This window comes from Typopeltis vanoorti, chromosome 24, assembly GCF_054136105.1.
Source record: "Typopeltis vanoorti isolate ZY-2024b chromosome 24, IOZ_Tvanoo_1.0, whole genome shotgun sequence".
NCBI lineage: Eukaryota > Metazoa > Arthropoda > Arachnida > Uropygi > Thelyphonidae > Typopeltis > Typopeltis vanoorti.
In genome coordinates this window covers 55,895,016-55,911,320 of record NC_143572.1, presented here as the reverse complement: position 1 = coordinate 55,911,320, position 16,305 = coordinate 55,895,016, and the positions used below count along the sequence as shown (strand labels likewise).

General features: G+C 33.9%; 1 protein-coding gene across 1 annotated transcript in view; it reads right to left on the bottom strand.

Annotated features, from left to right (window-relative positions):
* TM9SF2 (transmembrane 9 superfamily protein member 2) overlaps window positions 1-16,305 on the bottom strand; it is a 152,339-nt gene that overhangs the window by 44,482 nt on the left and 91,552 nt on the right. The window contains exons 13-15 of the mRNA XM_090413959.1: window positions 11,402-11,459; window positions 4,698-4,857; window positions 293-444 (exon numbers count right to left, since the gene is read on the bottom strand). Coding sequence (XP_090270085.1) covers window positions 293-444; window positions 4,698-4,857; window positions 11,402-11,459 — 370 coding nt within the window. The remainder of the gene's footprint in view (window positions 1-292; window positions 445-4,697; window positions 4,858-11,401; window positions 11,460-16,305) is intronic.

Here is a 16,305-nt window from a genome sequence, read left to right as displayed (position 1 = left end):
GTGTGTGTGATATTTATATATATAATATTTATAAATGCAAAGTATTAATTAAATTTTAATTTCTGTTTGTCAGTGTTTCATGAACAAATACTATTAAACAAAATTGAATGCTCCTAATACTTACATTTACAGATAGTTTCACTTAAATGTATTGAACAAAACTACAATTTGCCTTTTTTTTTTTTTTCATAATAAGCAGGTTAGAATATTGCTTCCAAGACAAAATGAAAACATTTCTAAAGATAAAAGTTAGTATGCTATTATATTTAATTACAAATGATTAGCTACTTACCAAATACTGTTTAAAATAAAAAACAGTTGTATGAAAATACAACCAAAAGGTAGAATACCTCCCATAATGATACCAGGAATAGGCTGTGTATATATAGACTGCTCTGGAATTTGTCGAGGTATCTGATTTGTCCTTACTGGGTGTTCAATGATCTGCAGAAGAAAATGAATGAATGAATCTAAGCAATAACATTCTTAAATAAGAAAATTAAAATTTCATTGCTCAATGCTTTATTATATACCATACCCTTTAAATAACTGCTAACACTCAGCTAACTAGTGCTTGAATGAATCAGCACATCAAATGACCCTTGGAAGTAGATAGTTAACCAGATACTTAGATAACTGGGTAACAAATTTTCTCAAGAACCATACTATTGGGAGATCACTATATATAATATATAAAGATGGTAGCATAACAAATAACAGAATTAAATAGGAGTAAGTAACTCATTAATTAGGGTGTGTATGCAATTCCTGGGGTCCGCACAGTTATCCTAGTGGCTGTACACATTGCAACCGTATGCCTTGGGAAAGAGCGTCCTAGGTTCGATTCCCATCAGAGACGTGAGGAGCTAAAGGATTTTCCTTAGCCATAGCCAAGTTAGCTGGTCTTGGACAGTAGGGTTTCTTCCCCAGTTTATCTTGGGATTTTTCATCCTGCAAAACAGGCAAACTGGCCTTGAGAACTCAACACTATGGACATAGGATATAAGGACATAAGGTGGTCAGCCCTACACCAAGGTGTAGGGCTGACCACCTTATCCTGTGAATGGTTTGATGAGATGAGATGCAATTCCTGGATGAGGGTGCTTAAGGGTCAAAGCTGTATAACTGAGAGGAGACCTCCACATAGCCTTCAAAAGAATGCAGAGAACCGACCAGGGCTTCTGACCTAATGTCCAATCCTCACCTTCTCGTGGTGCACCCTGTTGGGTATCTACCTGGATACTGAACGAACGAGGATAGGCTGGCAATTTAGGATTTAGCCGACCAAATTGTATTCTTATTGGCTTAAACCAATATACAAAATGATGGTACAACATGACAAAATTTCATTCCGACTGGGGCGTCGCCCAGTTAAACAAGGCCCCCGTTGTTTTCGCCAGGGAACCAGGGCAAACAGCAAAAAGTCAGCTACTGGAACAAATCAGAAAGCACACCCCAACTCAACAACCACCAGAATTAAAGATCGTTACTATCAACATAAGAAGCCTGAATGGCAAAGAAATGGAGCTACCTGAGGAATTAGATAAGTACCAGATCGACATAATAGGTGTGACTGAAACAAAAAAGATAAAAACTGGTGAGATCTTTCTGAGCAATAAATACAAAATGTTATATTCAGGCAATGACAATCAAGGAAAAGAAGGTGTAGCCATAGTATTCAACACAAAATAAGAGGCTAATCTTCTTGAATGGCAGGCAGTCTCAAGTAGAGTGATGTGGGCTAATATCAGAATGAGGAATTGGACAATGAGACTTATTTGTGCCTATGGTCCCACAGAAGGTTCTACTAAGGTAGAAGTGGAGGAATTTGATGCTTTAGAAAAAGCAACTGACACAATGAAAAAGGAAAAGTTGGTCCTTGTTGAGGATCTAAATAGCAGAGTAGGAAATGATTGTCAGACATACAAAAATATTTTGGGAAAATTTGGAGAAAAGAGCAAAGCTAATAATAATGGCAAATACCTCTTGGATTTCTGCTCAGGACATGGACTAGTTATTACTAATACCATGTTCCAACATAAAAATGTGCACAAATTCACATGGAGAGAAGAGGCAAGGAATAAGAAAAGTCTCATTGACTATGTTATTGTTGATAGTGATGTTTTCTCCCTGGTGAAGGACACCAGAGTGCACAGAGGAAGTGATCACTATTTAGTCTTGAGCAGAATAAAATTGAATTTCATATTGAAAAGAATAACATGTAAGAAAGTTTTAAAGCAAATGAAAGTTGAGCAGCTCTCATATATGAACTGTAGACTAAAATACACAAAGATTATTGAAGAAAAAATGAAAGATTTTGAGAACAGGAACCAAACCTTGGAGATTCAGTGGCAAGCCTTGAAGAAAACCCTGATTGATTCAGCTAGAGAGGCATGTGGTGAGGCTGTCTGCAAGGATAGAAAAATCAGAACTCCATGATGGACACAGGAAGTTAAAGAGGCAGTGAAGGAAAAGAAGAAAGCATATCAAAAGTTCCTGGAAAACAAGTCAGCTTGTGCTCTTAGAGATTACAGAGACAAATGCAAGAATGCTAAACACTGTGTAAAACTAGCTAAACAAAAGTCATGGGAGGACTTTGCAAGAATATAGAAAATAAATATCAAGAAGGTGGCAAAATTTTCTGGAGGTTGTTGAAGAAGCTTAGAAATGGAGGAAGGAGTGCTGTTAAAGGAATTAGAAATGATAAAGGTGACATGAAAACGGGAGAAAAAGATATCCTGGAAGTATGGAGTAATTATTTCGAAAAATTGCTAAATGAAACAAGCAGTGATAGCACAGTGGTAAAAAACACTCAACAGGCATACAGTCAGGAATACATATACATACTTGAAGTAGAAAAAGCCATCAAACACTTAAAATGTGGAAAGGCAGCAGGAGTAGATGATATTCGACAAGAAATGCTGAAGTATGGTGGTATTAAAGTCTTACGGTGGCTGCACTGCACAGCTCAAAAGGCCTGGACAGAGGGACGAATTCCTGATGATTGGAGTAGAGCTCTCATAGTACCCATTTATAAAAAGGGAAATAAAACTGAATGTGAGAATTACAGAGGTATTACCCTACTGAGTGTTCCTGGCAAGATTTATGCAAGTATACTTGAGAAACGGTTGAGAAGAATTGTGGAAGAAAAGGTTGGTGAAGAACAAGCTGGATTCAGGCCAAATAGAGGCTGTCAGGATCAGATCTGACAGGAAGATGGTTTAATGTTAAATCTGGTGTGATACAAGGATGTACATTATCCCCTCTGTTATTCATTATCTATATGGATCACATTATGAAGGAAATTAAACATGATATCAGAATTGGAGATGTTAATGTCAGCTATTTGCTTTATGCAGACGATGTTATACTTCTGAATAAATTCGTTACACATTTGCAAGATTCCCAGACTAAATTGAATAGCTCTTGTAATAGATATGGTATGAAGGTCAGCAATAAAAAGACAGACAATGAAAATAGGTAGAATAGTTGAAAATGTCAACTGCATTGTGAATGGAGAACCTGTGGAACAAGTAAAACATTTCAACTACTTAGGCACGATTTTTAGTGAAGATGGTAAATTAAATATGGAAATAGATAACAGAATCAACAAAGCTGGTATTGTAGGAAGTCAATTGAATAAATTCATATGGAATAAGAGAGAAATTAGTTGGAACACTAAATTAGCTGTATACAAGACAGTGTTTAAACCAGTTTTAACTTGTGGATCTGAGAGCTGAGTCAGAAGTAAAACACTTGACCAAAGACTAGAGACCGCAGATATGAGAGTCCTGAGAAAGATTAGAGACGTGAACAGATGGCATCAATGGCAATATCATATTAAAAACGAGGTTATTAGGAAAGAACTTGACATTGTCAGCATCCAGGAATGCATTAGCAGAGCTAATCTCAGGTGATATGGTCACTTAAACAGAATGGGCAAGGAAAGATTAGCAAAACAAGTATTCTCTGTCAGGTTGGCAGGAAAACGACACAGATATAAGTGGATTGATACGGTACAAAGTTCCTTAGACGATAGAAATGTAAGATCTGATAATGTTAGTCCTGACAAATAACAGACTGATTTGGAGGAAAACTGTAGATAGGAAGTTAGTAATGATGTAAATTTTTCATGTAGTAGTATCATATTCTGTACACCCATTGAGGGTACATGTCAGGAATTTGATGATGATGATGATAATGTTAAAAGAAATTCAACTGAGAGTTGGATGATGGCAACTGCCTCTACATCTGTATTAAGTGGGACTTGCTAGAAGGAGAGTATGGTTGCCCACAAAGATGGCAGCTTCTTCTCCATGGGCATGCCCCTCTCCCATCTTTATGATATGATGACCTTAATATGAAGGTTGAAATGCTAGGAAATAAAAGTTATTACTCTTAATAGAGTAGTAGCTTTCATAATTTTGTTCCTCTTTATTCATTGCTTCTACATCTGCCTTTTGAAAATCTAATTAGCAAGTTTCTTCATTCTCCTTAATTTTCTGCCTGTCTAATATACAATATATTAATTAGACAGTTTTATGTATGGGATTATCAAGTAAAAAAAAAAAACGTTCATGTCATATTGCAACAGTAGTTACTTAAATTTGGTTGGATAGATAAGAATATATCAAAAATACATAAGCAATATATCTTATTTTAAATCATTACTGCAGCAAAAATCAATTTATACCCACTCTTTTTTTGAATCCAAAATAAGCTCCTACAAACGTCAGAGGTAAAGAAATACCAAACCACAAAGCTAGAAGAGCCAGCAGGGTAGTAAATGGAATAGCAGCAGAACTTCCTTTTGCCCAGAGAATAAGATTCATGGAAAAGAATAAGCAAAACAGGGCACTAGAAAATAGAAGGAAAAAAAAAGTTAATTATTTGGCATAAGTATACACATATATTTGAATAAAAAAAGAGTTTTTGTATGGATAAACAACTCTGCTTTATTATCAGGTTACTCTAACAAGTTACTCATCCTTTAACCATCCTTTTAGGATGGTTAAAGGATGAGTAACTACAATAGACAATACTCATTGCCTACTGTAGTCACAAAAAGAGTAATACAATAGGCAATACTCATCCTTTGCTAAGCCAGGCTTTTTACATATGTATTCTTGCATGAAGTGACTTGGTATGTTGTTGCAGTTTTAGGAACTTTATATCAATTTATGTCTGCATTTTTTTTAAATAATTATTTTAGACTCATATCATACCTTTTAACACAATTTTTTCCCAAACACATACCTGCTTTTTTCCCCCCACTGAGTTTATTCATACTCTAAATTGTTCAAGACAAACTGAAGTTAGAATGACAAGAATGAACTATTACTTAATACAGATTTCATATACATCCTGACTTGTTTAATTATCTATATCAAGGCAACATATTTATACATTGAAAAAAAAAAAAAAAAAAAAAAAAAAATTAAAATATAGCAATATGCTACTGTATTATTTAGCAACTAATGTTGCTCTCTAGCTAATACAATAGACACTACAATATATGGAATGAAAAAGACAAGATGCTCACCAATATAAACCTGTTTTCTGCCACCTAATACAACATTCTTAATACAACCACTAGACTAGGGTGTGATCGCTACTTTCAAAATGTACTACATAAGAACATTCCAATACATTTTGGATAAATTAGATAAGGATAATTTACTGACAGTTATTGTTGTGTGGAAGAAGTTCACTGCCCACAGAATAAAGCACCTTATTGTTATTCATTTCCTGAAACCGAGTACATTTGGATGGATGATAATTCAATTTTTGTTAAAGGTATGCAAAAATTAAAATCCCATTTCCTTGAATATAAACAATTGTAAAAAAATATATCCACATCTCCGAGATTTCACCCGCATCTAACAAAACTTTAACTTTCTTCTTCTTCTTTTTAAGTAGCTTCTCTAATTTGGAGGTTAGCAATCATGGTATGCCAGAGTGTCCATTCTTATGCCACTCTTTTGATCTCATAATATTGTTACCCATCTATTTCTTTACATCATCTACCCAAGAAGTTCTTGGTCCACCAAGAGATCTTCTTCCTTCTAATTTTCCCTCCATTATTGCCAGAGATGCTTTCTCTGCTGATCCTCTTAATGTGTCCTGTTATCTTGCACTTTTTCTTTATAAGGGCTTCCATGAGTGCTCTTTTGGTTCCCATTAACTTCAGTACCTCTTCTTATCCTTCCAAGAAATCTTCAGCGCTCTCTTATAGCACCACATCTCAAAGGCCTGCAATTTTTTGGAAGGATAAGATTTTGAATTATGGATTTGTCTCAAATCCATAATTCAATGTGGACCACACATAGGATTTCATTATTCTTATTTTAGTTTATTTATTCCAGAGGTCATTAGTAATTTATTATTCCAAAATGCTTCTTTTGCATTAGCTATTCTTGATTTTATTTCCATAACTGGTATTCCATCTTCTGTAATCATTACTCCTAAATAACTATAGCCTTTTACATTTTGAATGAATCCCCTTGATACACTTAAATTTCTGTTTTGTTGCTGTTTTTTTGCTTATTACCCCATACTTGGTTTCTGCTATATTTAATACTAAGCCATAATTCTGACTCTTTTTTGTTAGTATTTCAGCCATATTTTGTAACTCTGTTTTTGATTTTGTTGTGAACACCAAATCATCAGCAAATCTAATATTGTTAATTCTATTGTCATTTATTTTAATTTCAATTTCTTCATATTCTTTCATTATCATTTCACTATTTATACTGAAAATATAGGGGATATTATACACCCTTGTCTCACCCCTCTTTTGATATCTACTGTTTCATTTTGAATAGTTTAACTTTAGTATCCTGGTAACAAAATTTTCTGAAATGCACAACCACCTCTGAAATTTATCCAAAGCAAATGGTTTACTTGATCATAAATTATTGATTATATTTTATTGAAAACTTTCTGATGAAGATGAAACCTTTTAGGCTCTTTTCTTCAATTATACTTCACATATAGATCAGCAGTTCACCTATGACAAATACAGCCTTCATTATTATGAAATGAATATAAGCACATGTAAAACATAGATTTATTTGATCCTATATATTCCATCCTTATGACAAAGGAAGGTATCAGGGAGGGAATAAAAGATCAGTAAGGCAATTGAAACTGAGATGACACATTTGCTCCTATACATTTCATCCTTATTATAAAAAGGATATCAGGAAGAGAAAATAAGAGATTGGTAAAATAACATTCAAAATTGATGTGTATCATATAGTACATGTTTACTCTTGCATCATGGTCACAGCTAAATAAACAGGATAACACACTATTGGAGCTGAAAGGGAACAATGGCTATTTAAAAAAATATAATTTTTTTTTTACTTTCCAGAACTTTGAAAGAGGCAAGCAACTGAATTGAGTGAAATATGGATGATGTCACGGAGTTTAAGATTTCAAGGAAAAGGCTGTCAAATTTAAATCCACTTGAGTACAATATGCTGGTTTTATCCCAGAGAACTATGTGTGTTTTGATAATACCTATCTTCCGGGATGATGTGAAAAGGAACAGTTATAAAGATTTTTTGATAAACAGTAAGCCAAATACTGCATGTAGAAATGAAAATTATTAAAATATCCAGAAAGAGAAGGGTATTGTTAGATTCATATTCAGTGGTACATTACAGGAATACATGGAGTTTATTTTACTTTGAAAACATAGGAATTCACAGTCTGAGCATGACCAAACTGCAAGATGTCATCTACAAGGTTCAGGGAATATGATACTAAGTTAGCTTTCCAGATGTTCCATAAAATAATTCATTAATGCTGGAGAGATAGGACTGCCATTAGCTGCTACTTCAATTTGTATAACTTTTTTTTGCCAGGTGAAATAGCCTGCATCAACAGTGAAGTTAATGATATTCTCAGGACAATTGTCTTGTAAGAATTTAACAATTTCTTGAAGTGGTATGTTGGCGAATAACACCCATCATCTGGGATGATGTGAAAAGGGACAGTTGTAAAGATTTTTGATAAACAGAAAGCCAAATACTGCATGTAGAAATGAAAGTTATTAAAATATCCAGAAAGATAATGGTATTGTTAGATTCACATTCAGTGGTACATTAAAGGAGTACATGGAGTTTATTTTACATAACAAAAGAGGTCATTATTTCAGTTTAAACATACATACATACATACTGCTTTATTGGATTGCACCTATAAAATGTTAGAACACTTTCTATACAACAGATTTTCCACACCAATCATGCAGCACATCCTAATTTTCTCTAAAACTGGTTTTAGAGAAAAACATGGTTGCTGTGATCAAGTGCTCACTTTAACATCATACATAGAAGCTGGATTCCGGGAAAAAACATCAGCCTATGACACAGTATGGCATGAAGGTCTTATATACAAATTTCTTAGTATTGTCCCATGTAAAAGGACTGCGCCTAATTTCCTCCGTGCTAAAATACAAAGTAATACATAAATGATTTTGGATATTTGCTAAAGAAGAGAATCTCTCATACTTTCAGGACCAAAAGGCAATCATTCCAGTTTAAATTAGGATGGTGTAATAAACTCTCTGAATTCACTCCTTAAAAAGATGTATTTAAAACAGTTCTATGAATTAAGTGATTACCATTCCAAAGGTTGGTTGGCTAGCTGATTTGGATTTACAGCTGAAATAACTAAGGCTATGAGACCAGTGTTTTATGTATGTAAATTACATGTTTTTCTGGCTGGTTTGCCTGTTTTGCAAAATGAAAGACAACTTTATGAGAGGAAAACACCTGCTACCTCATGAAATTATATACTTAGTTAATCCTTTATCCAAGTGTAAGCAAACAAAGTTTGCACCTGAAGTATTATCAGGATGACAGGGGCAACTCGTGGCAAAGGTGGTAACTCATATGACTTCTGCATTACTTCAACCTTGGTATCACCTCTGGGTCTACTCCCCACTGAAGAGACCTCAATAAAGGTCGAAACCGGTCTGGGTAGTGACCCTTCCCATAATGCATAGCATTATACATGTCTCCGCAAGGAGATGCGCTTTGCATTATGGCAAGTGATGAGAAGCATACCATAATGCAAAGCGCATCTCCTTGCGGAGACATGTATAATGCTATGCATTATGGGACGGGTCACTACCCAGACCGGTTTCGACCTTTATTGAGGTCTCTTCAGTGGGGAGTAGACCCAGAGGTGATACCAAGGTTGAAGTAATGCAGAAGTCATATGAGTTGGATTTACAGCTAAAACAACTGTAAATCCAATTTTAATAATAAGATGTCTCACCTTATTATTAAAATTCTCCAGATTAGAGAAAGATGTTGGAAGTTTCTTTGTTTATTCCACTTGATTACACAAGAAATTATATACTTAGTTAATCCTTTATCCAAGTGTAAGCAAACAAAGTTTGCACCTGAAGTATTATCAGGACAGGAGCAACTCGTGGCAAAGGTGGTATAACTTCTCATCACCTGCCTTAGTATAACCAAGTGGAATAAACAAAAAAACTTCCAACATCTTTCTCTAACCAGGAGGATTTTAATAACAAGGTGAGACCTTTTGGCAACTGATATAAGAAAGTATGACTTCTTATATGAGTTGCTTTATTGAGGTCTCTCCCACTGAAAAGACCTCAATAAAGGTCGAAACCGGTCTGGGTAGTGACCCTTCCCATAATGCATAGCATTATACATGTCTGCAAGGAGATGTGCTTTGCATTATGGGATACTAAAGCAAGTGATGAGAAGTTATACCACCTTTGCCACGAGTTGCCCGTCCTGATAATACTTCAGGCACAAACTTTGTTTGCTTACACTTGGATAAAGGATTAACTAAGTATATAATTTCTTGTATAACCAAAAAAACTTCTACCTGCTACCTCCATATGAGACCAACTAACTCACCTTTACTTGAAAAGACCGGATAAAGGTTCTTTGCAATTCCAAAGGATTCTGTGTTCAATCAGCACCATGTTGTGCAAGCCCAGACTTGTGAGATTTACAGTACCAAACACAGTATTGGTGTTCACTAATTTTGTTGTTGGTAGAAAATTAGAAATCTCATTGATGGGAAAATATGCAGGTATCAGGTGAAATTTCTTCAAATTATTCTGGCAGGTTTCAGAGATGCCAAAAATACGTAGAAACCATTTTTCGTGGGTACGAAATTGTAAGAGTCCAATTTGCTGAATCTCACTCAAGAACAAATGTTTTAAGTATAGGTCATACTTAAACACGTGTGTCAAAAGCATATCAGTAGCTGAGTTATTTTATTCAAGAGGCCTGTGTAATATTTCTACAGGAATATAAATATTTCAATAAAATATGGTTCAAAGAATCTCAGATTGTATGGTTATATATCTAACTCTAAATCCAACATATGCATAAAATCTAATATATAAGGAAGAAATTCAAAATAGAAAGGAATATTATAAAGAAGCATGGCATATAGGACCTATTCTACTTATTTTAAAGAAGATTTTACTTGGTCAGATTAAAGACTTTTTATTGAAGTTACTAGATGGGATGCAGAATTTAAAAAAAAAACCTGAAACTTAACATAACTCCTCCCTCAGATTCATTAGGTGTTTCATTGAGATCTGTAAGTAGACTAGTGGATGTCCCAGCTATAAATTTTCTAAGCAATTATCCATATTATCATCCACTTTTATATACATTTTCACTCATCCACATCTCTCACATGATTATTATATCAATCTCCATAATTAATCAACTTTGATAATCTCTAGTCATTTTCGCTTGAAACTGAAACAAATACATCTCCTTTTTAGATCTTATTTTGTTTTTTTGAAAGTCAAGCTGATGATGCTATATTTGTACTCTATCTCACCATCCATGCCAGAACTCTTGGATGCTTGTCCATTGGTCTCATTTGCTTTGCTCCATGGACAATGTTTCAACAAGAAATAAAACACACAAAATCTACTTCTCTTTATCTAATGGTTTTAGTAATACTTTCATCCAAAATGCGATAAACAAATACAGTTACCCTCACCACAGGAAACTCACAGAGACAGGGATATTTATTATAATGATAGCTTGCCATAACAATTTTAGCAACAGCATTAGATTTGTGGAGCTTTGGTTGGAACTTTCTTAATTATTTGTTATAGCAGTGTAATTTCTAAATGTGTCATCGGAATTCTACCTCCAAACTGCATTTCATCCTATGCAGCAGCTTCCTCATTTTTGGGTTCTTCAAAGGATAGGCTTCCTCCTGTAGTATTCCTCAATGTTATCAAACCATTTGTATCTGTTTATTTTACTCTAGGCAATGTGAGAAGTCTGCAGCTGTTAATCCCAAGGAAGATATGAAATACATCAAGCATCATGAAATGCAACAATCTGGGATCAACTAAATAAAAGAGTTCACTTACCCAGGGCAGAGAAGTGCTGTTAACAATACATTTGACTTCCATTTCAAACCTCCAAAACCTTTAAAATATCAAATTGAAAATATTTCATTAAAAAACAGATAATGTGTGTATGAAATATTGATATTTGGTAAAACTATAATAGCATAAAACACAAAACAATGAAACTGACATTTCTGCTTTTAAGGGGAGACTATTCCAAGATTAAGGATTCAAAAGCTTAATTGCAAAATATACATCAAATATGCTAAGTACAATAATGGTTCAATATATTGTCATTAAAAATGACCATTTTTAAAATATTAAATGGCAATTTAAAAAATAAATAAGAAACATTAACAGTAGATTTCAGAATAAGATAATGACATTTGCAATCACTAATGAGAAGGTAGTCCTTTGAAAATTTTTAATGCAATTTTTAATGCAATTTTTAAAAACAGAATTTTAGTAAAAAAATGCAATGCCTTACAAGGCATTGCATTTTTTTTATAAATTTTAATTACTATCTAAATATATTTATAGTTACTTAGAACTAAGAATACTTCTACACCTTTTCCCTTCTTTCTGCTTGTACATTCCAGAACTGAATGCAACTTGTAATGTATCATCTTCATGAAAAGCTGTGCTTAAATTGCCAAAATGTGTATCCTATTCTACAGGTTCACTACTGAAATTGTAGCTCACTTTCTGTTTTCCATTCTATTTTCAGAGATTTAATTTTGGCCTATACCATATAAGTGACAATAGTGGATGAAATATATCAACCATCTTGCACAGGAAATCAAGCTATTTCAATGTTACACTTCACATTTCAGTCAATGGATTCACACTGTCATGGGTTGGTTGGCAGATCAATTCTGATTTTCATTTAAAGAGCCCTGAAGACTAATGGATTTATTTAGGAGTATAATGTTATCTGCATAAAGTAAAGAATTGAGTTTAAAATCTGACTTTCATATTGAGTTTAATGTTAATTTTCTTCATGAAGTATGTGCTTACATAATGAATAACACTGAAAATAGTGTACATCCTTTGCTTATGCATTATTTAAAATTTTTTTTTTTTTACAGCCAACTATCTTGTGAATCCCTCAACTGAAATGTGAAGTGTATCAATGAAATTTTTATGTTTATGTTTACATTACTACTTAAGTAGAGGCTATATGTTATTATGCAATGTCTCATTTACACAATATAAATATAGCATTTTGAAAGGCTTTTCTCTTAAAAATTTATCATAAACTTTACCAGGTCTACAAAACTTAAATACAGATCCTTGTTATATTCTCATGATTGCTTGATTTGTTCTTCCTCAAGTTTATCTTCAACAATTTTTCTTAGCTTGATATCCATAAATCTTACCTGAAAGAACAGTCACTAACGAAATTCTCTATAATTCTCTCATTCCATTTTTACAAGATGGATATTATGAGAGCTATACTCCATTCATCCAGAATTTGATCTGAGTTATGGTTTAGCCACCATTAGCCTTTTACACCTCCATGTTTGAAAATTTTCAGTCAAGTACAAGATGCATCCAGAAAGTAAGGTCCAGTCAAGAATTAATATATATATATCTTCTTCTTTGAGTGCCATCTCCTATCGGAGGTCGGCGACCACCTTAGCAAATTTTGAGCGATTCTCAGCTATTCTGAGCAGTCTCTCAGAGTTCATACCAGTCCACTGTCTGATATCTGCCAGCCAAGATTTTCTTCGTCTTCCTTGTCCTCTTCTTCCATTTATCTTCCCTTTTATAATCAATTGAAGTATCTTATATTTTTCATTACGAAGTAGGTGACCAAGATATGCAGTTTTCCTTCTTTTTATGGTATCTAAAAGTTCACGTGATTTCCCCATTTGTTTCAGTACTTCCTGATTGGACGTTTTTGCTGTCCATGGGATTTTTAACATTCGTCTGTATAACCACATTTCAAAGGCTTCAAGTCTTTTTATTGATGTTGTCTTCAGGGTCCAAGTTTCTGCACCGTACAGCAGTACAGACCATACATAGCATTTAACCAAGCGTACTCTAAGCTCTAAGTTTAAACTGCGGTTACACAGTGTTGATTTCATCAAGAGAAAATTTTTTCTTGCCATTTCAATTCTAACTTTTATTTCCATTTCTGGATTGCAATCTTCATTTAACCAGCATCCGAGATATTTAAACTTTGCCACTCTTTCTATTTGTTTCCTATTTAAAGAAAGTGCTAAATTAAGAATTGGTTTCTTACTTATGACCATGAATTTAGTTTTGGTGATATTTATTTTTAATCCCATTTTTTCACTCTCTGCATTTATTAGCTCCAAAAGATTTTGAAGATCCTGAATATTGTCAGCCAGAAGAGCTGTATCATCGGCATATCGGATGTTACTGATGATTTCACCATTTACACCAATCCCTTCCTTTCTTCCTTCCAAGACTTTTTGAAATATGGCTTCTGAGTAGATGCTAAAAAGAAGAGGTGACAGCACACATCCTTGCCTTACTCCTCGTTTGATGTTAAGGGAGTCTGTAATAATGTAATCAACTTGAACAGATGCCTTTTGGTTCCAATATAAGTTTTCAATGATCCTGATGTCTTTACCATCTAATCCAATTCTTTTTAATAGTGCAATCATTTTAGCATGTTGGACTTTGTCAAATGCTTTCTCGAAGTCGATGAAGCAAATGAATATTACCTTGTTTTGGTCAATACATTTTTGAAATAAGATCTGAGAACAGAAAAGGGCCTCTCTTGTTCCCAAGCCATTTCTAAAGCCGAATTGGGTATCACTGATGGTGTCTTCAAATTTTCTGTATATTCTTTTCTGAATTATTTTCAGAAACATTTTGAGAACGTGACTCATTAGGCTGATCATTCTATAGTCATTACAAGTTTTCGCATTTACTTTTTTAGGTAGCATGATGAAGGTCGACTGTAACCAGTCTTGAGGGATTATGCCTGTATCGTAGAGCTTATTAAATAGCTTTACTAATATGTTAATGTTGTCACCTTCTAATAACTTTACTATTTCTGCCGGTATTCTATCTGGTCCTAGGGCTTTACCATTTTTAGCTAAGTTCAATGCACATTCTACCTCTGATTTTAGAATGCATGGACCTTCCATATGTTCATAAGTATTTTCTGAGTTCTGTCTGTCATCAGTAAAGAGTTCTATATATTTCACCCATTCTTGTATTTTGTCATCCTTTTTGGATATAATTTCTCCCTTTTTGTTTCGAAGGATACAGAATTGTTTTTTCTTATATATACCTGAGGTCTCTTTCATCTTTTTGTGTAGATTAAAATTGTCATGTTTTTCCTGTAGAATTTCTATTTCTTTACATTTTTCATTCATCCAGATTTCTTTTGCTTTTTTGATCTTGTGTTTAATAATTTTCTGAACCTCTGTATATTTTGTTGGATTATGATTTTTATATGATCTGCGTTGATCCATGAGAGAAAGAATTTCATCAGCCATCCAATCTTTCTTTTTTACTGCTCTATTAGGACATAAGATATTGGTACATTTCTCTATGAAGACAGATTTCAATTTGTCCCACAACAAATTGAAATCTGACAAAAAAACACAGAGATAAGAAGCAAATTGAGTCGAATTTGCTTCTTATCTCTGTGTTTTTTAATTTTTCAAAATCAAACCTTTTTTGTTGAAGTTTCTTAAGCATAGCTTTCAGTCTAAGTTGTAACTCTGCCACCAGTAGGTTATGATCAGAAGCAATATCTGCACTAGGATAGGTTTTTGTACTCTTTATAGAACTTCGAAATCGTTGATTAATTAGTAAGTAATCAATTTGGTTTCTGACTATATTCCCATTATTATCCTGTGGTGATCACCAAGTATACAATCTTCGAGGTGGTAGCTTAAACCATGTGTTTGTGATTATTAGCTCCTCTTCCTACCTTTCCCCACTTTCCTGAAATCACCCATGACTATGTTAATATCATGCTTTTTTGTATTTTTCATTAGTTCTTTTAATTGATCATAAAATTCTTCAATCTCTGTATCACTCTTGTCAGCAGTAGGGGCATAGACTTGTATAAGATTAACATCTAGTGGTTGTCCTTTCAGTTTTAATAACATCATTAATTTCATCCCTGAGTAAGGGATGAAGCTCAACAGTGACTTATTGATCTCTTTGTTTATTATTATTCCAATTCCGTTTTGATGGTTGTTTTCACAACTTCCAGAGTGATAGATTGTCATGTCATTGACTTGAGTTTTGCCTGATCCTGGCCACCTAACTTCACTCATTCCTAAAATTCCAATTTCAAGTCTTTTCATTTCTTGGATAGCATTTCTTAGCTTACCTGCTTCATACAAGGTTCTGACATTCCAGGTTCCTAGTTTTACTGAGCGCACCATGTTGAGCCCGGGGATTCTTCGCACCCCTGTCCCATTTAAGGGATGCCAGTAACTTGGGGCCATTTGTGTAGATTTGCTCGCCATGGTGGTTATATATATATATATATATATATATATATATATAAAAGTTTTATTACATGCTAAATACCTACATACATACTTTATTTTTCCAGTCACCACTGACTTCCAGGCATTATTAGCAAAAAAAACGTTTGCCACCAGTGATTTCAACCACTGATGTTCTTCAGTTCCTCATCTTCAAAGTACTGAGATGGGAGCCATTGCTTCATATACAGGAACAAGAGATAGTCACTAGGCATGAGGTCGGGTTGTAAAATCTTTCGCGGGAAAAATTTAACTTTGCTAAATTTTTCGCAATCGATTTTTCAATATTTAGAAGTTTTGAAAAAAAAAATGTACTAAATAGAATGTTACTGTAAAAATGCATATACATTGACTTGCATGTAAAGCTGCAAGTAGGGATTATGCCAGATGAGCTATAATCAACCGAAGATCACAAGGTCAACCATGTTGACTGAATGG